The 24269-nt window shown below is 45.3% G+C and overlaps 1 protein-coding gene across 2 annotated transcripts; it reads right to left on the reverse strand.

The window, feature by feature from the left end:
- Positions 1–6287: 6287 nt before the first annotated feature.
- On the reverse strand, positions 6288–20819 carry KCTD21 (potassium channel tetramerization domain containing 21). 2 transcript variants are annotated; one of them, XR_012642902.1, is made up of 3 exons: positions 20723–20819; positions 8912–10489; positions 6288–7625 (listed from the first exon to the last, which is right to left on the reverse strand). XR_012642902.1 is itself a non-coding variant. In XM_074981296.1 (2 exons), exon 2 carries the CDS (start codon positions 10456–10458, stop codon positions 9676–9678), a length of 783 nt encoding a protein of 260 aa, XP_074837397.1. In that variant the 5' UTR covers positions 10459–10489; positions 20723–20819; the 3' UTR covers positions 6288–9675. The 2 variants fall into 2 exon arrangements, 1 of the variants encoding a protein (XP_074837397.1); XM_074981296.1 differs by having other exon boundaries at positions 6288–10489.
- Positions 20820–24269: the final 3450 nt, after the last annotated feature.

Raw genomic sequence — 24269 nt, forward strand, 5'->3', positions numbered from 1 at the left:
CCCGGAGCTCTGGAGTTAGCTGCAATTGCAGCCTTACAAAATTGTGTACTAGCTGCAAGAGTGTGATTGATTCTCCCCCACTTTCCTATGGGGAGTGACTATATGACAAGGGAGCCAAAAACTCAGTACTTTTTACTATCAAAACAAAAAAGCAGTCAAGTAGCACTTTAAAGACTAACAAAATAATTTATTAGGTGAGCTTTTGTGGGACAGACCCACTTCTTCAGACCATAGCCAGACCACAACAGAACAGAACCAACACCAAAAGAAGAAGAACTCTATGGTTCTGGTATGGCTATGATCTGAAGCAGTGGGTCTGTCCCACAAAAGCTCACCTAATAAATTATTTTGTTAGTCTTTAAAGTGCTACTTGACTGCTTTTTTGTTTGGATAGTATATAGACTAGCACAGCTTTCTCTCTGTTACTAGAGTAAAAAAAATTCCTAGGTCAGGGTGAGTAGGCAAGTAGAATTTTGCAAGGGGTTAGCACTTACAAGAAGTCTCCATCACAGCAGCTGCACCACAGCTCTAAGGGCTGAAGGCCTAATTCTTCATGGGTGAAATTCTTTTATACCTCCTGCTAATCTAAATCAAGGCTGTAAGTAGATAGGTAGATGTGCTGCAGCAAGTGGTGTTGAAGAGGGCTGACTAAGCTTCAGCATGTACCAAACCAATACACTAGTGCAGGGGTCTCTAACCTATGGATCTTTAAGAACTTCGTGACTCCCCATGCTATAATTGCAAAGTAAAAAACCCTCCTGATTATTTTCAACAAACCATGAATGTCTAAAAGGCCAAATGATATGTGATCTCAAAATGTTGGATAACTCCTCTTTCATTCGTACAGTGCATTGTGGGATATGATACTGCATCTTTGTTTTGATGGTATTGCTGATAAAGTCATGATTTTGAAAAGAAAGCTTGCAGCATTCCTGCTGTGAAGGGCAACACCCATTTTAAGGAAACAAATGTGAAGTAAAATTGGCATAATTAAAGTGGGCTTGGAATGGCTTCAAAAAAAGAGGAAAATCAAAGACAAAAACAGAATTTCAAACTGATGCAACCCTATCCTTCACATTTATATTGAGTTCAGCTGGGGTTCCTTTATGTCTCATTTGCAATGAGAAATTTTCCAACAACTAAAAAAATGCAACCTCGAGGCATTTTCTCAAAAAACACACTATTTTTGCTAAACAGTGTTCGGCTGGAGATGCCAGAAAAAAGCCGTGGAGCAAAGAATACGTTTCCTAAATGGGTGAAATTACCAAGTAGCATAACTGTGGCTAGTCCTGTGGCAACTTGGGAGATTGTGAAACAAGGAAAGGCACTCAGATGGTGAATATATAAGAGAGTGTTTTAGCAAAGTGTGAGAGCAGCTGTACAGTGACTTCAGAATCAAAATTGTTCAGAATATAGCATCCTTCAGAGAAAGAGAAGGTTCAGGGGTGAAAGTCAGGGAGGCAGTGGTACAAACGCACACATAAAGTGTGAGGAAATAGCATATGTAAAAAGTTTGTGAACGTTCTGCAGTAAAAATGTTATCACATTATAAATCCTTGTCTATGTCTACACTACAAAATAATTTTGAAGTTTTTTACTAACAGTGAATTGCTTAGTAACAGACTTTGAAGTTGAGTTTCTACATACAAAAAGCAGCCCACCTTTTCTTTGAAAGGAAGCGTCTACACACCAGTATCCCCTACTTTGAGGTAAGAGGCCAGGAAATGATATGGACAGGGGCCGCATAGCTGACAAGCCCTTCTGGGCTTGCAGCCAGATGCTCCCTTAAAGGGTCCCTCCTCATTCCCTCACCCTGCATATGCTCAGGGCTGTCAGACTGCACACAGCACAGCACACCCTTTACACACAGCAAAGCCACTGTGGAGTCTAGTCAGATCATGGCCAGCCTGCTGACAGTGCTGTTGGGTGCTGTCATGCAGCAGCAGCGCAGGGCCAGCTGCATAGCTCCCCTCCTGCAGGCCCTCTACTGGGGGAGTGGCTGCACCCCATGCTGGTGATGCTGCGACTTTCCTACCAGCACCAACCGGTGGGACCGCCTCGTGCTGGGAGACTGGGATGATAACTGGTGGCTGCAGAACTTCCAGATGACTCAGCAGACATTAGCGGAGCTGTGCCACTGGCTTGCCCCAGCCTTCCAGCACTGGGACACTGGTGGCCCACACTCCTCCTGTGCAAGAGGAGCCATCGCCCTGTGGAAGCTGGACACCTCGGACAGCCACCACTCTGTCAGACATCAGTTGCGGTGGGCAAGGCCACCGTTGGGGCAGTCCTAATGGAGGTAAGCCAGGATAGGGACATGCACCCACCATGAGGGGGGTCACCCGGCAAGGGGTAGCCCTGCATGGAAGGACACACTCATGGACACACCTCTGTTGCACCCCACACATCATCTGGGCAGTCAAAACCCTTGTCCTCTACTAGGTGGTCACTGTTGGGGACCTGGATGTCACCCTGGCAGGCTTTGTGCACCTGGGGTTCCCCACCTGTTTTGGCATGCTGGACAGCACTCACGTTGCAATCCATGCCCCAGACCACAGCGCGTGGGCCATCATAAACAGAAAGGGCTACACCTGTATGGTCCGCCAGGCCCTCATGGATGCCATCGGCTGGTTCATGGACATCTGTGTGGGACGGTCCAGCAAGGCCCACAATACCTGGGTGTTCAGGAACTTGTGCATTGGCCACAGAATGCAGGAGGGGACCTACCTCCCCCTGTGGCAGCTCCTGGTGGAACACATCTCCATGGCCCCCTGCATCGTGGCTGACACCGTGAACCCCTCACACCCATGGCTCATGAGGCCCTAAACCAGACACACTGACCCATCCCACGACTGGTTAAATGTGCACCTGAACTATACCAGAAGTGCTGTGGAGTGGGCATTTGGAGGACTGAAGGGGTGATTCAAATGCCTCTTAACGAGGCTGGAGATCAGCCTCCCAAGTCTGCCAGCGGTGGTCATGGCCTGCTGCACTCTCCGCAATATTGTGGAGAGGAAACAGGAGCCCTTTTTCCAGGCCTTGGCTGCTGAGACCGCTGTGGGGTATGAGCAGCCACCCGGTGTCCTGTGCCAGGAGGCGCAAAGGGATGTGGTGCAGCTCAGGGAGGCCTCAAGGCCTTCGACCAGGGCCCACAATGACCCTCCCCAGCCACACAAGAGTGACATAGGGTAAGGGATGCAAGAGCGCAGATTTACTTTGTTGAAAATAAACTTTGAAAATGTATAAACTTGTCAGTGTTTGTAACTACTTACAAGGGGAACCTATATACAACAGGGGCAGAACTGGTGGAGGGAGTGAACTGGGAGAGGGTGCTGCGGTGGGGGAGCTCACTCATCCACTAGGGTGGTGGGCTGGGAGCCACAATGGCTACAGGAGCCCCTACCACCCAAGGTCTGGGGACCCTGTTGGGGCAGGGATGGAGCCAGTGCTATGGGGAAGTAGGGGTGCAGCAATAGTGGGGTTGGCAGAGGTTTGGGGTGCAGGAGGGGCCAGCTCACCCTCCATCACATTGGCCCCCAGCCACTCTGCCAGTGCCAGGCCAGCAGCAGCTGGCAGGGCCCAAAAGTTGGCACCTGCAGAGGGGGATGGGGGCTGCTGGAGGAGCCGTGGTGGAGGGGGGAGCTATGGGGCGGGCTGGTAAGGAGGGAGGCGTTTGATGAGGCGGGTGGTGACAGCCTGGGTAAAGGTCTCCAGGCAGTCGGCCACCTGCACCCCAACTTTCTGCTCTCTTGCTAGCAAGTCCCACAGCACAACCAGCAGCTCCTGTAGAGAGGCGGTATGTGCAGCTGCCTCCTCCTCACCCCCCATGATCGCAGTGTCCAGCCCAGCAGTGACTCCAGAGGGAGGCAGCCTGAAGGGGGGTGCTGGCCTCCTAGCCCTCACTGGCTGATGGATGGTCAGGTGCAGCCCTAAAGGGGCTCAGGGATGGGAGGCAGCCCATCAGTCATGTGTCTTGATGCTGGGGCTCAGGGCCCCTGCTCCACCTGTCTCCCAAATTGTCCAGTGGTCCCAGGGCCCTGTGGGATACCCAGTGCAGGAGGGTCCCTGCTGGGTGTAGCTGGTGCTGGGTTCACTGTGTCCCTCCCCCATCTTCCCTGGGTGAAAGCCCTGCAGAACTAGGCAGGGCTGCAGACACTGTGTATTGTCCAGGCACTTGGCCCCCTGCTGCCCATGCTGGGGATAGGGTCCCCGTCCCCAGGCCATCCTGAAAGCCCAGCGCCTGCCTGCAGATACCTCCACACACTCAGGGGAAGCCCGGCTGGAGAGGTCCCAGCTGGACAACTCAAACAGGATAGTGATGATGAAGGTCCCATTGATGGAACCCTCATCATTGCTCCCCGGCTTGGTCCCCTGATCCCTCGGGTGGGGGATGGTGTCTCCTGAGGCAGCAGCGGTTGCCAGCTCTGCCTCTTCCTCCGTCTCAGGGGGGTACAACCACGTCCATCACATACTTGGGGGGCTGGACCTTCCTGGGCCCCAGGAGCCAGTGGAGCTGCTCATAACGGGGGCACCGGTGGGCTGTGCGCACGTGACCATGAGTCCCTTGCCTGGCAGTTCATCTGCTAGAGCTCCTACACCTTAATCCAGATGCTCTTCACCGTCCAGATGGGGTTCCCAGGGAGGTGAGCCCCCTTGCCAGGAGGTCATATGCGTCAGCATTGTGCTGCTGTATCCCTGTCTGCAGCAGGATTTCCTCATCCCCACACAGCATGAGGAGGTCGTGCATCGCCCCATGAAGGGCCCCTTCTTCTAACACCGCTTTGCTATCTGCTGTGAGCCCTTGGGGGACTCGCCTGTGGGCTCTGTGGAGGGTCAGGGCGCTCCAGGGGGATGCCATGGCTGGCAGGGAGTGGAGGTAGCATCTAGGGCTTCAAGAGGGGTCTGTGTAGCAAGAAGTTCATGGTCCTCCTGCTTCTACCATGCTCTTAACTTCCTGCCTGAGGTAGCTGCTTCCTGTCAGGTGGCCAGTAGTGACCACAGAGCCCCACCTGGGCTGGCCAGAGCGTTTCCAGGCTCGTGGGGGGCTGCTGCCATGGCAGACCCCCTACTTCAAAGTAGTGGGTGCGGAGCATCTACACACCCTACTTCGAAGTAGGGCACTACACCATTCCTGGGAATGCAGTAAGGACTTTGAAGTAAGGGAAAACGTGTGTAGATGCTCCACAGGCTACTTTGAAGTAGCCCCTAACTTTGAAGTAAATTCCTAGTATAGAGGCACCCCTTGTGTCTGCTCTGTTCTTAAAATAGGAGTATCAAAAAGTATGGTTTGATGTTATTTGTTAAGGACCATCTTGTATTCATATGCATTGTGGCTCTTGAGTTAGAGTTTTTTTAACCAAATTTGGCAAAAAAAATGGTTCTCCTTGCTATTTTGGTTGCTGATCCCTGCCCTAGTGTGGTATCACACATCCATCTGGGACTCAAGTGAATATCCTATGTGCCCAGAACTGTGGCCAGGCCTCCACTTAAGTGAAAGGTCAAATTAAGACACACAATTCCAGCTACATTTATTACACAGCTGGAGTTGACGTACTTTAATTCAAGCTTCTGTGCTGTCTCCATTCAGGGAGACCTCCTGTACTCCTAATGAGAGGCAGGAGTATCGGAGCCAACGCAGGTGGCCTGTTAGTTCCATTTTTAGTGCACCCCTACAAGGTGCACTAAACTGAACTCTGGAAGATTGATTGCTACAACATTGATCTTCCTGGAAGTGTAGATGTGGCCTGTTTGTGTGAAGGTGACATTTATACATCATCTAATGAGATCTCTGGAGCAGAGAACCATGTATTTTTACATGTTTGGAAAGAACCTGCGTGCACACTAATGCAGATCACACAAACATTATTTAAATTAGCTTAGTTTTCCTGCAGTACAACTGCTACATCAATATCATATAGGCGCTAGGGACTGTGAAGAGTTCTGGGTTGAATGGCAGTGCTGCAGTATCTTTGCAGGAATCTGTTCGAGAGGACTGAACTGTTAATGGTACAGTTGGTTAGTCTAAGACATCCACTAGCCAAGATTATAAGGTTTAAAGTGACTTGTGCTTCTGCTTCATGTCCACATTAGGATTATTCTAAATTTCAATTTGGTTACAGTACCTTTTGGGTAGGTATTGCAGAATTTCTAGCACAGCTCCCATCACTATCATACTACTATCATTCAAGAGGCACAAACATGCTATGTAAAGTTTAGGGCGGGGGAAAAATAAGCTACAACTTCAGAAAACATTACATTTTCATTTGCAAACAAATTTATGTCCATCACTGAATCTAGTGCACCACTCATCATGTTTTATTTACTTATTTGTTAAAGTGCACTTTTACCACAAACATTATTTAAAAAAAAAAAGAGCTACAGTCAGGAAAAAAGTGAAACAAACTTAAAATTAAAATGCACTATACACTCTCTAAGAAAGGAAAAAAAACCCACCTTGTGATATTTTTCAGAAAGCAGTAAGGCAACGGCATAGCTCTCTTAGCAAATCTGGGACCAAATTTTGGCTAACTGGAAAATCCTAAAACCAGAACAAAGAAAATAGAGGAGAGGATGCCCATTCCTATACTCCTAGCTTCCTTTTGAATCCATGGATATCACATTACTCATGTTATCTAGCATTGGAGCCATCAGGGAGTTCTTCCCAAGATCAAGGGGCATGATATGCATGTTTATGATCATTCAGCCTGTTAGATAGCCCATCCCACCCAGACGAGGTGTATCTGCATATTAATTGAGAATTGAGCCTGTAGTATTAAGAGTTAAATATTTCAAAGTAAACCAGTGTCATTTTCTATACTTTTAACTATACTGGCATTTGTGAAAACATGCATGTTTTTCATAACTTCCCTATGAAGCATCAGATGATCCCAGGTTTAGTTTACAAAGCAATGTTAGTACTAATTTCTGTTGCATGGGTTGTTGAAGGTCAGTGTTGCCACTTCCTATAAATCTTATACGTGGTTCATGCCGGCCCTATCTGTAATGGGCAAGTGAAGGTAAATCTGATTACCTGCAGGTGTCTTATCACTGAACTCAAACAGGCAACACTTTTTTATCAACTATTAAAGTGAAGAGTACAACAGATGAGAACTGTGTATAATCTGATGAGAGGCACATGTGCAAATTAGGCATTGTTCTCTGGCTGCTAGCATTTTACCAGCATCTCTCTCAGTGTCACATTGTTTGGGCACCTCCAAGTTAGAGAGTCATGTTATCACAGCTGGAAAGGGCAAGCAGGAGCATTCCAGTCCCAGTCTTCCTGTCTGGAGCAGGATCTTCTCTACATTATTAACCCCACCAAGACTGTATTTCTGAACGTATTTGGGCCATTTCTTCCCCGCTCACTGAAAACAAGACATCATATTTCTCATCCTTAACTTTTTATCTCGACTCCTTACTTTACCACTCTCATCAATAGGAACAAACCCCAGTCCTACCTTCTGTTAAACTCCTTTAATTCCATCTCCTCAGATGTCACCTCCCTTAGTCCCATCATCTCAGAACCAATTCCAACCTGTCATTTTCCATTTGCAATGAGCCAGCAGCATTTCCCAAACTGTGTTCTGAGCAACACTGGTGTTCTGCGGGATGTGAATAGGTGTTTCCTGAAAAAAAATCTGATGTTAGCCATATCTTTCCTCCTAAAGTATAAAATATGAAATTATGAGTGTACCAAAAATATTAATGTACTTGAAAAGTAGATTGTAGGTATATTAATACTTATAACAATTATGATACGCAACCTGTGCCAAAACAAGCAGAGTCGATTCAGATTGTTTTGGCACGAATTGTGTTCGGAGAAATCATGTGATGCTGCACCTGATAAGGGGCTCTACCTCTCCAGTATCGTTCCTAATATTAAGTGGATTTGTGATCAAAAAAATGCAAAACCACTCTTCCCATTTAAAAAAAACTGTCAAATGTTATTTTTATTTTCCAGTTTTCTGTAAAAATAGCAAATTTATAAAAACAAAATTTAAAAATATTCTGCCATACCTAATTTGTTTTTTATTTCTTTTTCATAAAAATGTTTTTGAAGCCTTAAGAACAGATGGTCCTTTTTTTGAACAATATTGTCCTTTCTATTTCTTTACAAAAGAAAGGACACTAACCATCCTCCTTTTGGCTATTATATTGATGTTAATTTGGCCACAAACCCAAACATAGTTTGGGAAACACTTTAAGGAAGTGTAAAACTCTCCCATAGGAGCAAGCAGCATTTTACATCACTTTGCCTAGGTGTCAGGGACACTAGCGAGGAACCAGGGTCAAGTATGCTAGGTTCTCATCCTACAGTAATCTGATCTACAGTTTTTGTACCACTAACTTTACAAATTGAGGTGTGATTTTTTTTTTTAAACCAAACCAGCAAAATGCCTGGTAGTGATATTAGTACAAAATAGCCATGTGCTGGTATAAGTTTCTTCCCTCGGTTTAAAGGGATATGCTTCAATAGTATAACTGCATCCCTATGGGGGGCAGGGAGGTAAAGTATACAAACACTCATGTGGCACTGGTGTAAACATATGCACTTGGTGCAAAGAAAAGCACATCCCTGGTCTTTAAAGAAAAGTAAAGTAATTAGAAAACATATCATGCATAATCTTATGGAAGGGATGGGCTGTATTACCAAAGGCAATCTGTGCTTAGTACATTACCCATCTCCCCTAAGGATCTTATCCCCAAAGAGCAGGAGTAGGGCTCTGGCTGACATGGTCCAAACCATTTAGAAGACATTTGGAGGCTGCTACTCTATATGCTCTTAATTATGTCCAGAACCAAACACGATTTCAACAAGTATCCTCCAGCCACACATACCATTATGAAAAAGACCAAACAGTTACATATAATGCATTAGAGCTTAATTGGTAAAGTTTAAGTGTATCCATACCACGGTTAAACAAAACCCAGGTAGATAGTATTATTTCCTCTGCAGTGGCATCCTTTGTCAATTTGTCATACAAATTGCCTTGTGCAAACATGGCTACTCCTACAGAAGAACAGGATCAAAACTTCATTCAGGGAAAAGGACCAGCCTTTGGTGAGAAAAGAAGAATTTCAACACTCTGAGCCAGATACTCCACTTGCACAGCCATTTACATGTGTGAAGTGTGTGTAAAACCTCTACCTGCTGACCTGGCAGCATTCTACATCTAATCTGGTCAGGTATAACTGGCTACACAACATGCAATGCGATGGGGAATCAAGCCCACTGCACTTAATATAACTCTGCAACTCCATAATGCTCAAATGGACCATCTCCTAGTGATATGTAAATTTCCTTATTTAAATCTCATCACATTCTTTTGAAATAGGCTACATCTCTCTTTTCTGGGAAAACAGAATCAGAGAGAAGAGACTGGCCTACAATCATACAGCAAATCAGTGGCTGAGACAGAAATGGAACCCAGGACTTCTTAATTCCTAGGCCATACTCAAGCCAGTAGACAGAACTCTGTCCATCTAGAATATACACATATTCTGAAAGGACATACTGGTGAACGCAGTATAGAAAAATCAAGTCACAGTTAGTGATTCTTAATACAGATTATTGTAATTTTGTATTAGCTGTCTGCTACTGCATCTCCAACTGAGTCTTAAAATGAAACGCTGTGCTGGGTTATGTCTATCCTGATACCATAACAAGCTATATTGTTACTTGTATCGAATTAGTCGAATAATCTTATTATTCATTAAATCAGAGGCATGCGGGTGGGAGGAATCCACACAAAATCCATCACTCGTGGCTATTTTTAGCACCTCTTCCACAAACACCTGGAAGCTATTGATTTGCTTATTAGCGGGCACCACCCAAAGTCTCTTTAAGTTCTGTCTTGTGTACTCCTCTTCTGGCAGGCCTTCCACCGTTGCAACCCAATCTAAATTCACATGGTTGGGATCCTGCAGGTAGCTGGATATTGAAGACAGGTTGCCATTGAAGCAATAGTAAAGCTTGGAACCCAGGAGCTTCAAGAACAGAGATGACGTGCTGAATATGTGGGCACTAAATACTTCCATGTTGGAGGAAGACAGGCTGTAGATCTGGGGTGCTTCCCGAACAGTGAAGTGAACTGTCTGTGTCCTCTGATCCAAGGTGATGTTAAGCATAGCGTTCTTCTCAGCTTTGGAGAGCTCCACCTCCTTCTCTCGCAACGCTTCAATCAGCGGCTGGACCTGATAAAAATCCACTTCCCGTCGCAGCAAGCCCATTTCCTGGAAGTCCTCAGGGAGGTCCAAGTGCGAAGTTCTCAAGAAGTTGAGGATGTAGCGGAACACTTTGCCATCTCGGTCAATGAAGCAGTTGCCTTGGCTATCCCTCTTGGTTGGCATCTTTCCACTAAACATAGCACCCAGCATAGAGTCAGGAAAACTGGTCAGGGTAGAGAGGGAAGTGGTGTACAGTCTTCCTCCAACATTGAGTGTTATAGGTTCTGACATGCTGGAAAAGTCACGATGCTGGGAATGGCAACTGGGGGGAAAAAACAAAACAAAACATAAGACAACATGTTTAGGTGTTCAGAATGGCTGCTCCGTGGAAAATTCCAGTACCTCAGGATAAAAAAAAAACGTAGAAGTTAGAGATAGGTAAGGTTTCAGAGGCATACGGGACAGAAAAGACAATCTTGTTCTGGCTCCCAAAAGACATTCAGAAAAGCTTTGTCCCATTCATTTTAATAATGGTCTTAAGTGAAGTGCTCCGACCCCTTCCCTTCCAAAATGAAGGTAAAAATGTCACTGACTTCAACAGGGCCAAGATTTCATACTGGGTCTATCCAATCACATATCTTCCTGGCATTCAAAACTTCCAGTGACCCCAAACAGAAATTTGGGGTGCATAAGAAACAGGATAAGGAACCTTGCACATTTCTATTTAGCATGCAAGGGTATTACCAGAACCACAAAAATTATCACAGCAGAACATCACAACAATGCTTTGTGTTATCTTTGTCGTGTTGCATAGATGTGTGACAATGACAAGTCAATCACCCAATTGTCACAGTACAGAGTCAGAATGTTGTGCTGTCAAAAACACATGGCCATCAACAGCCTCATTCGATAATTAAGTAGCTCTCCAATTCTTGAAGGTTCATCACCATCCCTGTTGAACAGGTTTCAGCACTAGGACACATTCTGAGCCAAACCTCCAACTGATATAACTCACCATAAATTTGCTGTAGTCAATGAGCGGATACATGGACTTTACCCAGTTGAGGATCTGGTCCTCAACCTATAGCTTCCTCAGGTTCATGTTGTTCCATGTAGCTGGGTGTTCACACTTCAGTCTAATTAACAGCTCCCTCTCTTATGCGGAGATAAGAGGTAGCTGTGGTTTAAGATCAAACGGCAATATGTGTGGTCATTCCACACTTGAGTGTAGACATTTCAATAAACAGTTATGGAATGATGAAATATACGGTGCCACCATTATTGGCTCTACCGTCATATTAATAATACACATGGCTATTAAAAGATAGTAACTGTACTTCTCTCCACTTTCATCCAAGATCTCCAAGAATGTACAGACATCCACATACTAAGGTTCTAGAAACCCTTGTAAGACAGGTGATTGTGACCACCATTTTACAGAGGAGGAAACTGAGGCAGAGTGACTAAAGCCTCTCTATTTGCTCATCTCATGACTCAGCTTGGTTTTGGAGAACCTCTCCACATGCATGCCTTAAACAGGGGCTGCAGGCACTCAATGTCTGATAAAGATATGGCATCAGGTATCTGAAGCTCAGCACTTAAGAATGGAGACACCCTCATTAATGGGCACTTACATTTTGATTTAAGCAACTTACTTGAGATCAGAAAGCCATTGCAAAAGCCCAAATCCAAATCCTAGACTTTTGTCTGAACCACAAGACTAACTCTCCTCCTTTTACCTGACATTGCTTAAACCTGGGGTGTACATTCACCTATTAATGGATGGAAGGAAACAGATTTGCTTGGGAACATACTGGCTTTCTGAACTTGCAGAGCTCTTTGCTTAGATCATAGGTTAGATGTCTATGTATGGCTGTAGATAAAGGTCTTGAGATTTAAGTACCAGACCCACATATTTAATAAAATTGGGAAAACAGAACTTCTGTATACAGCCAGACACAGTTCACTACAAACCCACAGGACGTTTGGTCACATTCCCATTTTTCACCATAAAGGGATTTTTCCTGGGAAAGGGGAAAAAAAAACAAACCATAGATACACCTAGTTCTTAGGGGCTATGTATATACTAGCCCCACCCTTCGAAAGGTGGATGCTAATGAGACACTTTGGCAGATGCTAATGAGGTGCTGCCATGAATGTGCAGTGCCTCATTAGTATAATGCCAGCTGCAGTGATTCAAAAGTGATGCCTTCAAATCGCGCACCACCCATGTTGACAGGGACCTTATGAAAGGACCCCTCTGACTTTGAAAGCACCTTATTCCTATTTGGTTTTAGGAATAAGGGGCTTTTGAAGACCAGGGGATCCTTTCGAAAGGCCCCAGTCTACATGGGCGGCACATGATTTGAAAGCAGCACTTTCACATCACCACAGCTGGCATTATGCTAATGAGGCGCTGCATATTTATGGCAGCACCTCATTAGCATCTGCCAAAGTGTCTCATTAGCATCCTCCTTTTGAAAGGCAGGGGCTAGTGTAGACATAGCCAGGATAAAACTTTTCCTCTCAGCCAGAAACCCTGCTCTCCACTGAAGTACCAGCATTTGCTGCTCCTGAAGAATTCTAGTCATAGCTTTCTGCTTACATAATGTAAGAACAAGAGTCAAGTTATATAAAGGTTTGGCAACGCCTGGCTCTGTAATTCAGCTGACAGCAACATATTTTAACAATTACCATAAATTAAGAAATTTGACTTTCCAGTTTTTCACCTTTGAAGATAGTCACTTCCAAGTCCATATGAAGACAAGATATAGCCTAAATAGAGCACGTCAGTCTCCTGGAATACATTATTATAATTTTTGCAAGCAATGGTTTCACTTAAAGAGAATTCTGGATTAACGCACACAAAAATATTTTTAACACCCGAAGTGGATTAAGTTAGTACTCTCTTCCTTCCTTTCTTCCTTCCCTTTCCTTCTTTCTTTCTCTCCCCCTGTATCCAGTTGTCCTGTAAGGTAGAATTTACATAAAATGGGCCAAACTGCTTTCATTTACAGTTAATTACACTTCCTCTTTGCGATGCTGTGAAAACAAGACAAATCTTCTTATCTGTCTGCCCGGGGCCACCAAAAAGCCGTGGTGCAAATGCCATTTAATTAGTTGCTAGCTGCTGAACAAGCCACTGACTCGACCTTACTGACCAATGAATCTGACTCGAAGCTGGAAATGAAAACAGACCTCTTACCTCACTTTCCCTCTAAACATTAACTACAAGCAGATGAAATGAATAACTTGCCAGTCTAGCTGGCTGCTTTGTTGAACTCCTCATTGGGGCAGGATGCATGGGCCCCATCCTCTGCTATCAGCAGCATGCATATAGCTATGTGTAATAATAAATAATACATGGCTTTTATATACTACTTCTAATCCAGAGATTTCAAAGCTAATTCCTTCAACTGCACTACAGGATTTAACTTCTGTTCAGTAGCAGTCACAATGGAAGTGAGGTAAAAAGATGGCACTCAACCTCAGCTTTGGATCAACAGCATTCTCAGATGCACCTATCAAGAGAAGTTTTTATCAGAAGATATCTTCTGACAAAAAACTTCTGTCAACAGATCAGGGCCAGACTGCCAAGTGGATCCCAAGGCTGCGTGTCCACTCCCTCGACAAGAGAGTCTACTGGAAGCACAGCAGACAGGGCTGCCCAGTGTTCCAGAAGCCCTGTCTGTTGACAGAAGGCCCTCCCAGAACATCCAGAGTGGCCTTCTGTTGACAAATCTCAGTCGACAGAAGAGTTATGCCTCATGGGCACCGGGATAAGACTGTCGACAAAAGTGCTGTATTCTGTCAATTTAGTGTTGACTGAAAGCCTTGGGAATCTGGATACTCCCTGGGTTTTGTCAATAAAACCCTCTAGTGTAGGCACAGCCTTTGAGTCAGAGACCTTCACCACCACAATCTAGGGCAGGGGTCAGCAATCTTTCTTGAGGTAGAGTGTGGAATTTTGACCTTCTGACTTCTATGTATGGTCTGAGTGCCACTGATACTTTCTAAAGTCACTAACAGTCCTACCTACAACAGCTTCATAAATAAATAAATAAATAAAGACGCAGAGCTTTACTGTTTGGGTGGTGGTTGGTGGCATTAGCTGGTCTTTTGTTAGTCCTCAGGTAACATGGCTTTGAGCAAGCTGCTTGGGGGAGAAGGGGCAGGACTGAGCTTCTGCCTCATGTGCTGATGAAAATCAGCTCATGTGCCACTCTTGGCACCCGTGCTGGGGGTTGCTGACCCCTGATCTAGGGCTTGTCTACGTGGCCACAGTCAGCTATAAATCTGCAGTGTAAACAGTCTGCCATACAAATAAACCTTAGATACTTTATGCATCACATGACATCATTTTAAAGTTATGGTCTGGTGAATGCATATAATCTATTTCTGTGCATATGTCATTCTTGTATGTGAAGTTAGAAATATGAAGTGTGATCATCTGTTTATGATTCTAGATTAGATTCACTCCAGATTACAGCAATTCGTAAACAGAAGTTTTTGTCAGAAGGTATTGTCCGACAAAACTTCTGTCAACATTCTGTAATCTAGAATTTCTGATTCTAGATTTGCGAATGAGGGCAATTAGTAAGACTGTAGAGCAACAATGGCCCAGTGCTCAAGACAACCATCTGTCAAAGGGTTCATTTTTCCTGTAAGCCCAAACTGTGGTTGGTCCTACAAAGACATATGGACAACCCATTGTGATGCTGGAACCCATCTTGGATCTGGGATTTGCCCACTCAAGGTGAGAAAAGTTTGAACTACACATAAAGAATTCCCGCCTTGGCTAAAAGGGATATAAAGGTAGGTAACCAAGCAATAAGGGAGTTACAAGATGCCAGGAGATCCCCACTTAACACCGAAGATCCCTTCTGGAAAATCTCAGACAGAATTGCAGGGAGGAGGGGGCCAAAACTAGGAGGCAACCTAGATTATGAAAGAGATTATTACAACAACTGTTAGAGTGGGAATTTCCACATAAGTTTTCTTAGGCTGTGTCCACACTACCCCCCACTTTGGGGAAGGGACATGTAAATTATGGCCATTCAAAAATGCAAATGGTGTTCATATGAATATTCACAGCCTCATTTGCATAATGACAGCCACCAGGCCCATTGAAACTGATGACTGTCAGCACTTTTGACAGGCCATCATTATGCAAATGAGGTACTAAATATTCATCAGCACCTCATTTGCATTTTCAAATGGCCATAATTTACATGCCCCTTCCAAAAGGGAGGGGTAGTGTGGCCACAGCCCTAGTATAGTAGTATTAGCTGGCATGTTTTGTTTATTTTAGCATAGTCACTTACTCTGATCTGTCTATTTTTACTTCCAATCTCTTGAATTCTACTTTTTCTATTTAATAAAAAAACCCCTCTCTTTACTGTTAACCTCAGTGTAAATAACTAGCTGTTACTTGGTCAGGAGACAGAGCAACCACTGGTTATCCCTCTGTAATCTGAAAAAGGGACTGACCTTATAAGATTTCTCTGTGTGTAAGTTTTATATGGGGGAAAACAGATTTATTTGGGGTTTTGGTCCTCTTTGGGACTGTATTCCAGGGCGCCATCAACAACATTATAGTTGAGCCCTCGCAGAGCTGAGCTGGTTCAGCATCTGTGTTGCTTTGCTGCAGGGCTGTTACCCCAACTCTGTGCCTTGGCTGGATGAGACCAGAGCTTTTGGCCCAGTAGAACAGGGTAGAGGGTGTTCCCAGAGGGCAGATAGGCACGATCAGTCCACTGGGTGACAGTCCCAGAGGGACCCTGTGAAACAACCCACCAAAATAACATTAGACATGAAACTGCAATGTGTTATGGCAGAGGGGAATAAAAAATCCTAAAATTTTGGTCTGCAGAGGTATTTCTTTGTTCTAGGAGACCAACAGTTTGTGGGCATCTTATCAGGAGTTTAACACATTTGAAAGAAATTCAGAGCAGTAAAGTAATGGACATCTGTGAACTAGTGGAACTGTATTATGACAAAAAGTTGAGTGCTAAATATGGGTAGTTTAAAAGAAGTCTCAAGGTATCAAACAGTCTGTAAAGAACCTCAGCATGGAAGATGAATTATTTAGAGCATTACAATGGAGTATAAATAAGGATTATAAAATTAAACTAAGAAATGCTAAGTATCAGTATGAACATCCAGACTAAGATCTATAAGCCTTTGCAATAATGCCCAACAAGTGGAATCCTAATGTCCTAGGTCACTTTAGAGAAATGCTAGAAAATGTTTTAGAAATAATAATTCTGCACCAGCAGGGAATGGATTGGCGCCATCTAACATGTAGCTGTGGAAAAAATTCTGAGCACCTGCTCATGGGCAGCTAAGACTTTAAATATGGTGATTTTATAACAAAACATGGTTGTTTTCAGTTGTTTCCAATTGTTTCAAAATGGTTGTTCCAATTATTATATGACGTTTTCCTTCTCTAGAGCACATTAGGCCTGTGGCAATTGTTCAAAGGCAATCATTACAGGCATTATGCGTCTTCCGATTTGGGCTATGTGCCAGCTTTTCTCATTTTCAAAATGTATTGCTCTCCCTTGGTCTTTTATGCTTTATTTTGTTCTTGCTTTAGTATTAACTCATTAAAATGTCCCCTGCCAACATTGAGACCATGAAATACTCTATTTTAAATTCAGGTACTTTACAAGAAAAAAAATCCCAAACTTACAATACCTGAGTACCATGATAAACAGCTTTCTGCTTTGAAATCTAGATCTGGTTTGTCAGTCTAGCCTGCCATATACACTACCTGCTGTTGAACAGTCACCAGGACTATGGCCATCAATGTGTTTTCCTCCCAGTCACCATTCAAGACATTGTTGTTAGTAGAAATGCTTACAGACCCCAGCAAAGGCTCACGGTCCCACTGTGCTATGTGCACATCAGACAAACACCACAAAAGACAATCCCGCTCCCTGAGCACAGACCGTCTAGAGGTCAGGCAGGATGTGACAGGGAGATAAGAGAGCACAAGGCAGAGGTGGGAAGAGTACAAATGTTTAGCCAAAGAATAGAAGTCTCAGCTCATAACGTACCTAATCAACCCCCTGCTGGCCATGATCTGAAGATCTCACAGCAGAGGTAGGTTTTAAGGTACAGCATCTCTAGAGATTAGTCTAAGGGGCTGGCAGGCAAATATAGTTGGACCATTCATTCACATCTGCCTGTCCTGGCTTTGCTATATATATATATATTGATATGGGCTTACTTTGATTGAGCTCATTGTGGAAGACTCATGCTCTTACTCCAGTGGTGCAGGACAATACGACCACTGCTTCTACCAAAAGCTATCTATTTTGAAAAAAAAGAGGATCCCAGTGATTAACTGCTTTGCTCTATTTGTACATGTCCTTTCTTTGCTGTTGCTCTGATTTTATGCAAATGGAATTTTCGATGCTGTCACTAATGCAGGTCCCTACCCATTTCCTTGCTCACTTGGTACCCGTATGAAACAGCCTACCACATGGGATCTGCACCTGGCGGGGAGTGAAAGGAGAGGAGAATCAGAAGCTCCCAGCTTGTACAGGGTTGGTCTTGATCACCCTCCCTTTCTTCATGGCTAGAGAAGAAAGATACTCTCAGATAGCAATATATAGCTATATCTAACACGGGTCACTGGTCTAGCAGACTAGGGAGCTTAGAGGACAATACGATGTGTATTATCAGGCCTCATCTTGGAAGGCCCTTTCCCTAAGGAGACATTCCACTGCAAACCAGACACAAAAAGTAATATGAGCATGAATATTCATTTCATAACATTCCCTGTTTCATTGCCTTTAGCAGTCAGCTTGGCATGTTTCCACAATCCCTCAGCAATTCAACACTGAGGAGTGGCTTGGCATTGTTCAGTGCCAAAGAAATGCATAGAAAAGGGCTCTAAAGTATCATATGCAGGCTGGCCTCATGCAGCACTCCTTTCTAACCACAGCTCTGGCTCTTATTGCTTACAGATTGGTAAACAGAGAGATAAAGCTTGTGGATCCTGTAAACAAGGAGAGGGTTGCCATGGAGAGGGATGAAAGTGAGGCAGACTAGGTTGGAGTCCATTTAATGGTAGGAGGTCAGAGGTAAAACAATAGGTCAAGTTGAGGCAGGGGAGTGAACCACCATATGGGGGAGAAGAGGAGAAAAATGAAGCTCAATAATTACCAAAGAGATTGGGAGGAGGACAGGGAAACCATGGAGGAGGCAGAAAAGAACTAGTTGCAAAGTGATATGAGGCTGAGGGCAAAATTAGAATGTAACTCACAAGTCTGATGTAACCTACACCTAAGAAAGTTTGTGGGCTCAGGGGACCATTCCATTTGGTTTTTAAAGTCACACATTTAGGGAGGAAGCAGCCAATTCCAAACCAAACCCTTCAGAATAGTCAAGCAGCTAAAGCACCCCCCCATCAATTTAATTACTTACATTAAAGCATCTCCCATGTTCTGCAAAGTCTGGGCCACATTCCCCATGGAGAACTGCATTCCACCCAGCTAAAACCCTCCTGGTAGCTACAATAGGAAACTATTTTATCTCCTGTGCTGAATTGCTGGGCAGGGGTGTAGCTAGACATACTAAGCTCGCACAACTAATGGCCGAGTGGTTGCCCCCCTGCTTCTTGCTTACCCCAATACTTTTCCAAGGCTACTCCAAGAAAGATTCTCTCTGACACAAGGAATGGAGAGCCTATCAAGACAGCTGTGGGTTAACAGGTGACCCAACAAAAAACAAAGCTAACTTGCCCATTGTCATCAGAAAGTACATGTTGCCAAGAGCTTAAAAAGCCCACATGGTTCTACTGATGGACAACATCTCTCTGCCTGTATTTATGTCCTTCTAGAAAATTTACCCAGCATTGCTTGGGTCCTTAACTCAAATAAGTTTTGTTTTTGTTCTTCTTCATTTAATCATTGTTCTGGGATGGAGATGGGGAAGAGGGGTTAAGTATGCAGGCTGCCCTGGGGAGAGCGGACAATCCCAGCCGCCTCTTGCTGCAGCAGCTTGTGACCAGCAGCTCAGCCAGGAGGAGGAGTGCATGTCCCCAGCTAGGGTACACACAAAACAGACAACCTATCTGAAATACATAGTAGACAGCTGTCTCTTCTTTCTCCATCTGTGCTACTTGCTGGCTTAGTGGAGTTATAGCTCTTCCAGTCCCCTTCTCTGGTCCCTTGCTGCCCCTTGTGATCATTCTGCAGTATAACTGTCTCTCCCATTAGACCCCTCCCTTTCCATCTAATAAGAAACAAATTCCAGTCACATCCCATTGTCCCCTGGCACAGCCAAAGCTTCACCTTGCATTACATTATGATAAAAGGAAGCTGCATACTGTATTTGGTGGTTCTAGCTCTTAATGTTTGGAGGAGCTCTTGAATAAACAGACTCAGACAGTTTCTAAAAGATTTTGTAGATTAACCCCCAAGATGGGCACAGTCCAGTACTAAGCAAACTGAGTCCTGTATGTAAGAGTATGACTGCCTCAAAATTAGACTGATGTAAATCAAAACTAATTCAAATGGCCTTAAAGATGGTGTGGGTGGAGAATCAGGTCCGCAGCTTGGTCTATCAAGGCAGCTGTTCTTAAACAAAATACCAGTTATCATTTCAGTCCATACAGGTTAGTCCCTGAGAAGGGGAATCTGTCTAGAGCCCCCAAAATACCAGCAGAATTAGGGGGTTCCTAGTGTGTTAATGCTTCATGCTCACATTACAAACTGCTTCTACAGGTTGAACCTCTCTAACTTGCAACTCTCTCATCTGGCACAGCCATAATCCAACACGATTTTAGTCAGTCAGATGATCACATATCATGGGTGTGCTCAAGTTTCCTGTGGTCCAATAAAGTTTGTTTACAGGCTCTTGGTGTTCTGTGCTGTTATTTATCTCTAATTTACCTCTAAATAGCTTCTAAGTGCCCAGTAAGCAGTGGAAGTGTTGCTAATGCTGTTAGACAATACTGACCTCCCATGGTCTGGCAAATTCTCTCATCCGGCACTAGTCAGGTCCCAAGGTACTGGACTAGAGAGAATCACCCTGTATTAGCTGGCAGCAATGCTGTACACTTGTTAGCACAGCAGATCAGGGCTTCTGAGCTCTACTCCCAGCTTTGCTACTGGCCCTGGGTGAGTCACTTCACTTCTCCGAACCTCAGTTTCCCCTTCCACAGGAGGGAGATGAAGACACCCACCTACGGAGGTGGGGGCAAAGGCTTGTATTGTGCCGTGAAGATCCCCAGTTCTAGCCCAGTGCTGCGGTGGGAAAGCAGCCCCCAACCAAATGCACAGCCCCGGTCTGTGACCTAGAGCTCTCGGCCCGGTGAGCCTCAGCCAGGCTGCCCACTCCCGCCGCAGGCTGCAGCGCCACTCTGCCCTCGACAGCCGGGGTGCGCAGCCAGGGCCGGAGGACGCACGTGTCGAGCGGACCCCGCAGAGCCCAGGACCGGCCTCTAAGCACAACTCACTAGCCCCGCAAGCAGACCACCCCAACCCCCCCCACTCCGGGGACACCCCTGCAGCCCGGTCGCGGGAGCAACTGCAGCACCCACCTCAGGCCGCTGGCCCCTCTCCCAGGCGCTGGACAGCGGGGGCCAGAAGGAAAAGCTCTGCAGAGCGAGAAGAATATAAGGCTCGGTTAGCCCCGCAGCGCACCTTGGGACTTGTAGTTCTCCGGACCCCCACAAGGGCACAGCCAAAGATTCGGAGAGTGGAACTACAATTCCCAGGAGGCCCCGGGGCAGAGCCCGCAACTCACCTGCTGGTGTTAAAGGAGACGCAGTTTGTTATTACTGCCTCGGGGAAAGCTCCAGCAGCGCTAGAGGCTGCGCTTGGGGTAAGTGCTGGTTGCAGCAGGAGTCAGCTACACAACAGCAGCAGCCCTGGCACCGTGAATTCTGCAGCAGCAGCAGCCGCCTCCCCTTCTTTGCGGATTGTTTGCAGTGCAGTAAGCTGTTTATTTGCTTGCCAAGGAGGAGTGCAGAGGGTGGGGGATAAGGATGCTGAAAAATATTTCTGCTGTGGCGTAGGAAGGGTGGGCGAGCTTTGGTGATATTTTTCTCATGGCACTGGCAGGATGCAAGGCAGCCTCCGGCTGGAAGTGGGTGGCTAAGATGGGCAGAGGTCTACATCAGAACACAGCTTTGGGGAAAGAGGTTGTCTTGCATCCTCTCAGGGAGAGGGAATTCTGGGGAGGGAGTAATGGGTGATACTCCGATTCTGTGAGATGACACTGGACTTCCTAATACGTGACCAGTGATATGTGACAATAATGGACTTCGTAATATGTGACAACCCTGTAATGGACTGCCTAATAACAGCAGGATTGGGCCAGACCTCCATTCTCAGGCTGAACTCTCCTTCACTTTGACAGACATTTTGCTGGAGGAATAAAAGGAGGTTTTGGCATGTAATTGGTATGCCAAAGGATGAAAGATCCCAGAATGTTTTGTGAATTTAGGGATGTGCTATTGTATGTAAACATCCAGAGCCTTAGTAGAGACCATTGTGAGAAACAGAAAAGGCCAAATAGAAATATTAGTCTGTTTTATTGCAGGGGATCATGACAGAGATCTTTTTTGTAGTTTTTATAAAGTTTGCTGTTGTCTCAGTGTGCATGTCTGACTTCTGTGGTTTACATTGCAGAGTGAGCCCCAGAGTTTTTGTAGGATTGAAGCAAATATGCATCTAAAATGAATGACACATTTTATTGTTATGAAGGCACAGTTTCCAGGTGTCACCTCAGCTCAAATGGTGGAAGCATCTACATCTTAGAGTTTTATACCGATAAAAGACAGAAATTTTAAGGGAGAGGAGAGACTTTTGTTTCATAAATACCTTAAAATGACAAACACAACAGAGGAAAATTATTTACATTATCCCAGGAAGGTAACAAAAAGGGTATTGGTGTGAGGGTCAGGGCACTTTCAAACAGAATTGGTGCTGGGAAAAAAAAGTTGTAGTGGGGGTGCAGAGAGCCATTGAACCAAATTGTCAACCTGGTATATAATGGAAATAATTTCATGCAAGCGACTATGGAATCTAGTGACCCCAAAGGGTCCTGATCACAGCAGCCAATCATAGTGGTCTAATCAGTGCCACTAGCACAGAGAGGACGGTCTTGCCTGGATAGAGCAAATCATGACTTGGGAATCTAAGGAAAATTAGTCTAACTAGGAGATGTGAGAAGGAGAATTGATGTTGGAAAAGCACAGGTAAGTGGTTAGCACAAATTCTGTCCTATATTCCCTTCTCAGACACTGTTTTTCTGTGAGACCTTGGGCAGTCACTTTTGGCCTTCAGTCCCCTGCCTGTGAAACGGGATATTAATTTCTCATGGGCAGTGTTCCCTGTAAGCTGAACACTTTGGCAGCTGCCCAGGAGAGAGTCAAGTACTGCCCAACTGATTAGCAGAATGCCCACAGTGGGCAGCATTTGCTTCTATTGGTGCTACACATCTACACATGCGTTGGTGCACATAACAAAATTTATTCCACCTATGGATGATTAACATTAGAGAGAACTCTGGTTATGGGTTGTGGGGAGATTAAATATGTCAACTTCTATAATGAAATTTTGGTGGATCTGGGCTTTAAGTCATATTACTACTGCCATGTGGATGAATGAAGAAGTTTCAGCTGGATGCTAGAACAAAGTTCCTAACACCAGGAACTGTAAAGCAATGGGCTAAACTCCAGGTGAGTCACAGTATCAAGGGCTCATGGAACCATCACTGCATAGATGTGAGTGAGGACAGGTTAGATAAAATGTTAGAGGAGCTAATGCACGGGAAGGCCCTGCAAAATGTTGAAAGTCAGAATGAATGATGATGATGTAACAAATCTCTGGCAGTAGCCACCAAGGTCTTTACAATGCATAGGTACTGTGCTGTCCACCACAGCATTGTGAAACTTCCTGGGCCTTAGGGCTTCCTGCTCCTAAAGCTGCACGCCCTGTCACTAAAAGAGACTCTCCACAAGTTCTTTGCAGTATGGGGCACATGCTGCACAAGAGCAATTCTCATATAATGCAGCAGAGGGCAGGAAAACACATACAAACTATCTAGGTCTCTACACTAGTTAGCACCTTCAACAGGGCCTTTCATCCAGGGATCTTAAAGACCTTTGCAAACCTCAGCTAATTAAGCCAAGCACCCTGTGAAATTGGTAGGGCTTATTTTTGCCTGGCTATTTTTGACTTTTCCCTTTATATACGTCCCCTTCCCAGCACTCTTGAGGAGAACCAGCCCTTAGTCAGGGCACTGAGCTCATCCTTCCCCCACTGCCTCTGGCTGGGCTTGGGCTTTCCCTGGGGCACAAGACCCTTCAACGTGGGGCACTGGCCACTGGCACTGAGTGTGCCACAGCCCCCACAGCTCTGGCATGGAGTGGCCGCTCCATCTTTCAGCTAAGCTCTGGAGTGGTGTGGAGGGGAAGTGATTTCCTGCCTATTCATCTCCAGAACCTGCAGGCTCCAAGACAGCCCCTGAAGTGGCTTAGTACTTGCTTCACCCACCCAACTCTGCGTCCTGTCTCCAGGGAGCAGAGGGCTGCGCCTATCCCTTAGCATCCTCCCCTGCTGAGCCACCGCTCTGGCTGGGTTTTCTGAAACCCTAGCAGTCAGTTCCCTGTGTTCTGGTGCACAGTGTTTCTTTAAGACTTAACCCCTTCCTGCCCAAACTATAGCTGGGGGATAGGAGGCAGCTGGATTATGTCACTGGCCAGTAGTAGCCTGGAGGTGTTAGTTGCCTTTCAAGGCAGGAAGGTATGTTTCCTTAGCAAGAGCTGGTGCCTAGAGAAGCAGGTCCATCTTAGGAGTCCAACCAGGCATGGAGGGCAGAGAGGGCCAGGTAACAAGGTCAGGTTAGTTGGTCACCAGTGTTCCCTCTAATTTTTCATAAATGTGTGGAATAAATATTGTTATGTGCACTGAGGTATGTGCGGACATGCATCCCCTGTAGAAACACATGCTGCTAGCTGTGGGCACTTACTAATCAGCTGGGCAGTATTTGAATCTCTCCTAAGTGCACATTTGCCCCTGTGTAAGAGATGTGTTATAGGAATGTGTCACCTCTCCCCCCATGAAGACTAGAACCTTAAA

This window comes from Carettochelys insculpta, chromosome 1 (assembly GCF_033958435.1).
Source record: "Carettochelys insculpta isolate YL-2023 chromosome 1, ASM3395843v1, whole genome shotgun sequence".
Classification (NCBI taxonomy): Eukaryota; Metazoa; Chordata; order Testudines; family Carettochelyidae; genus Carettochelys; species Carettochelys insculpta.

What these genes read in the sequence shown, in the direction of transcription:
- KCTD21 (XM_074981296.1), bottom strand. Translation starts at nt 10,458, where the DNA reads ATGTCAGAACCTATAACACTCAATGTTGGAGGAAGACTGTACACCACT.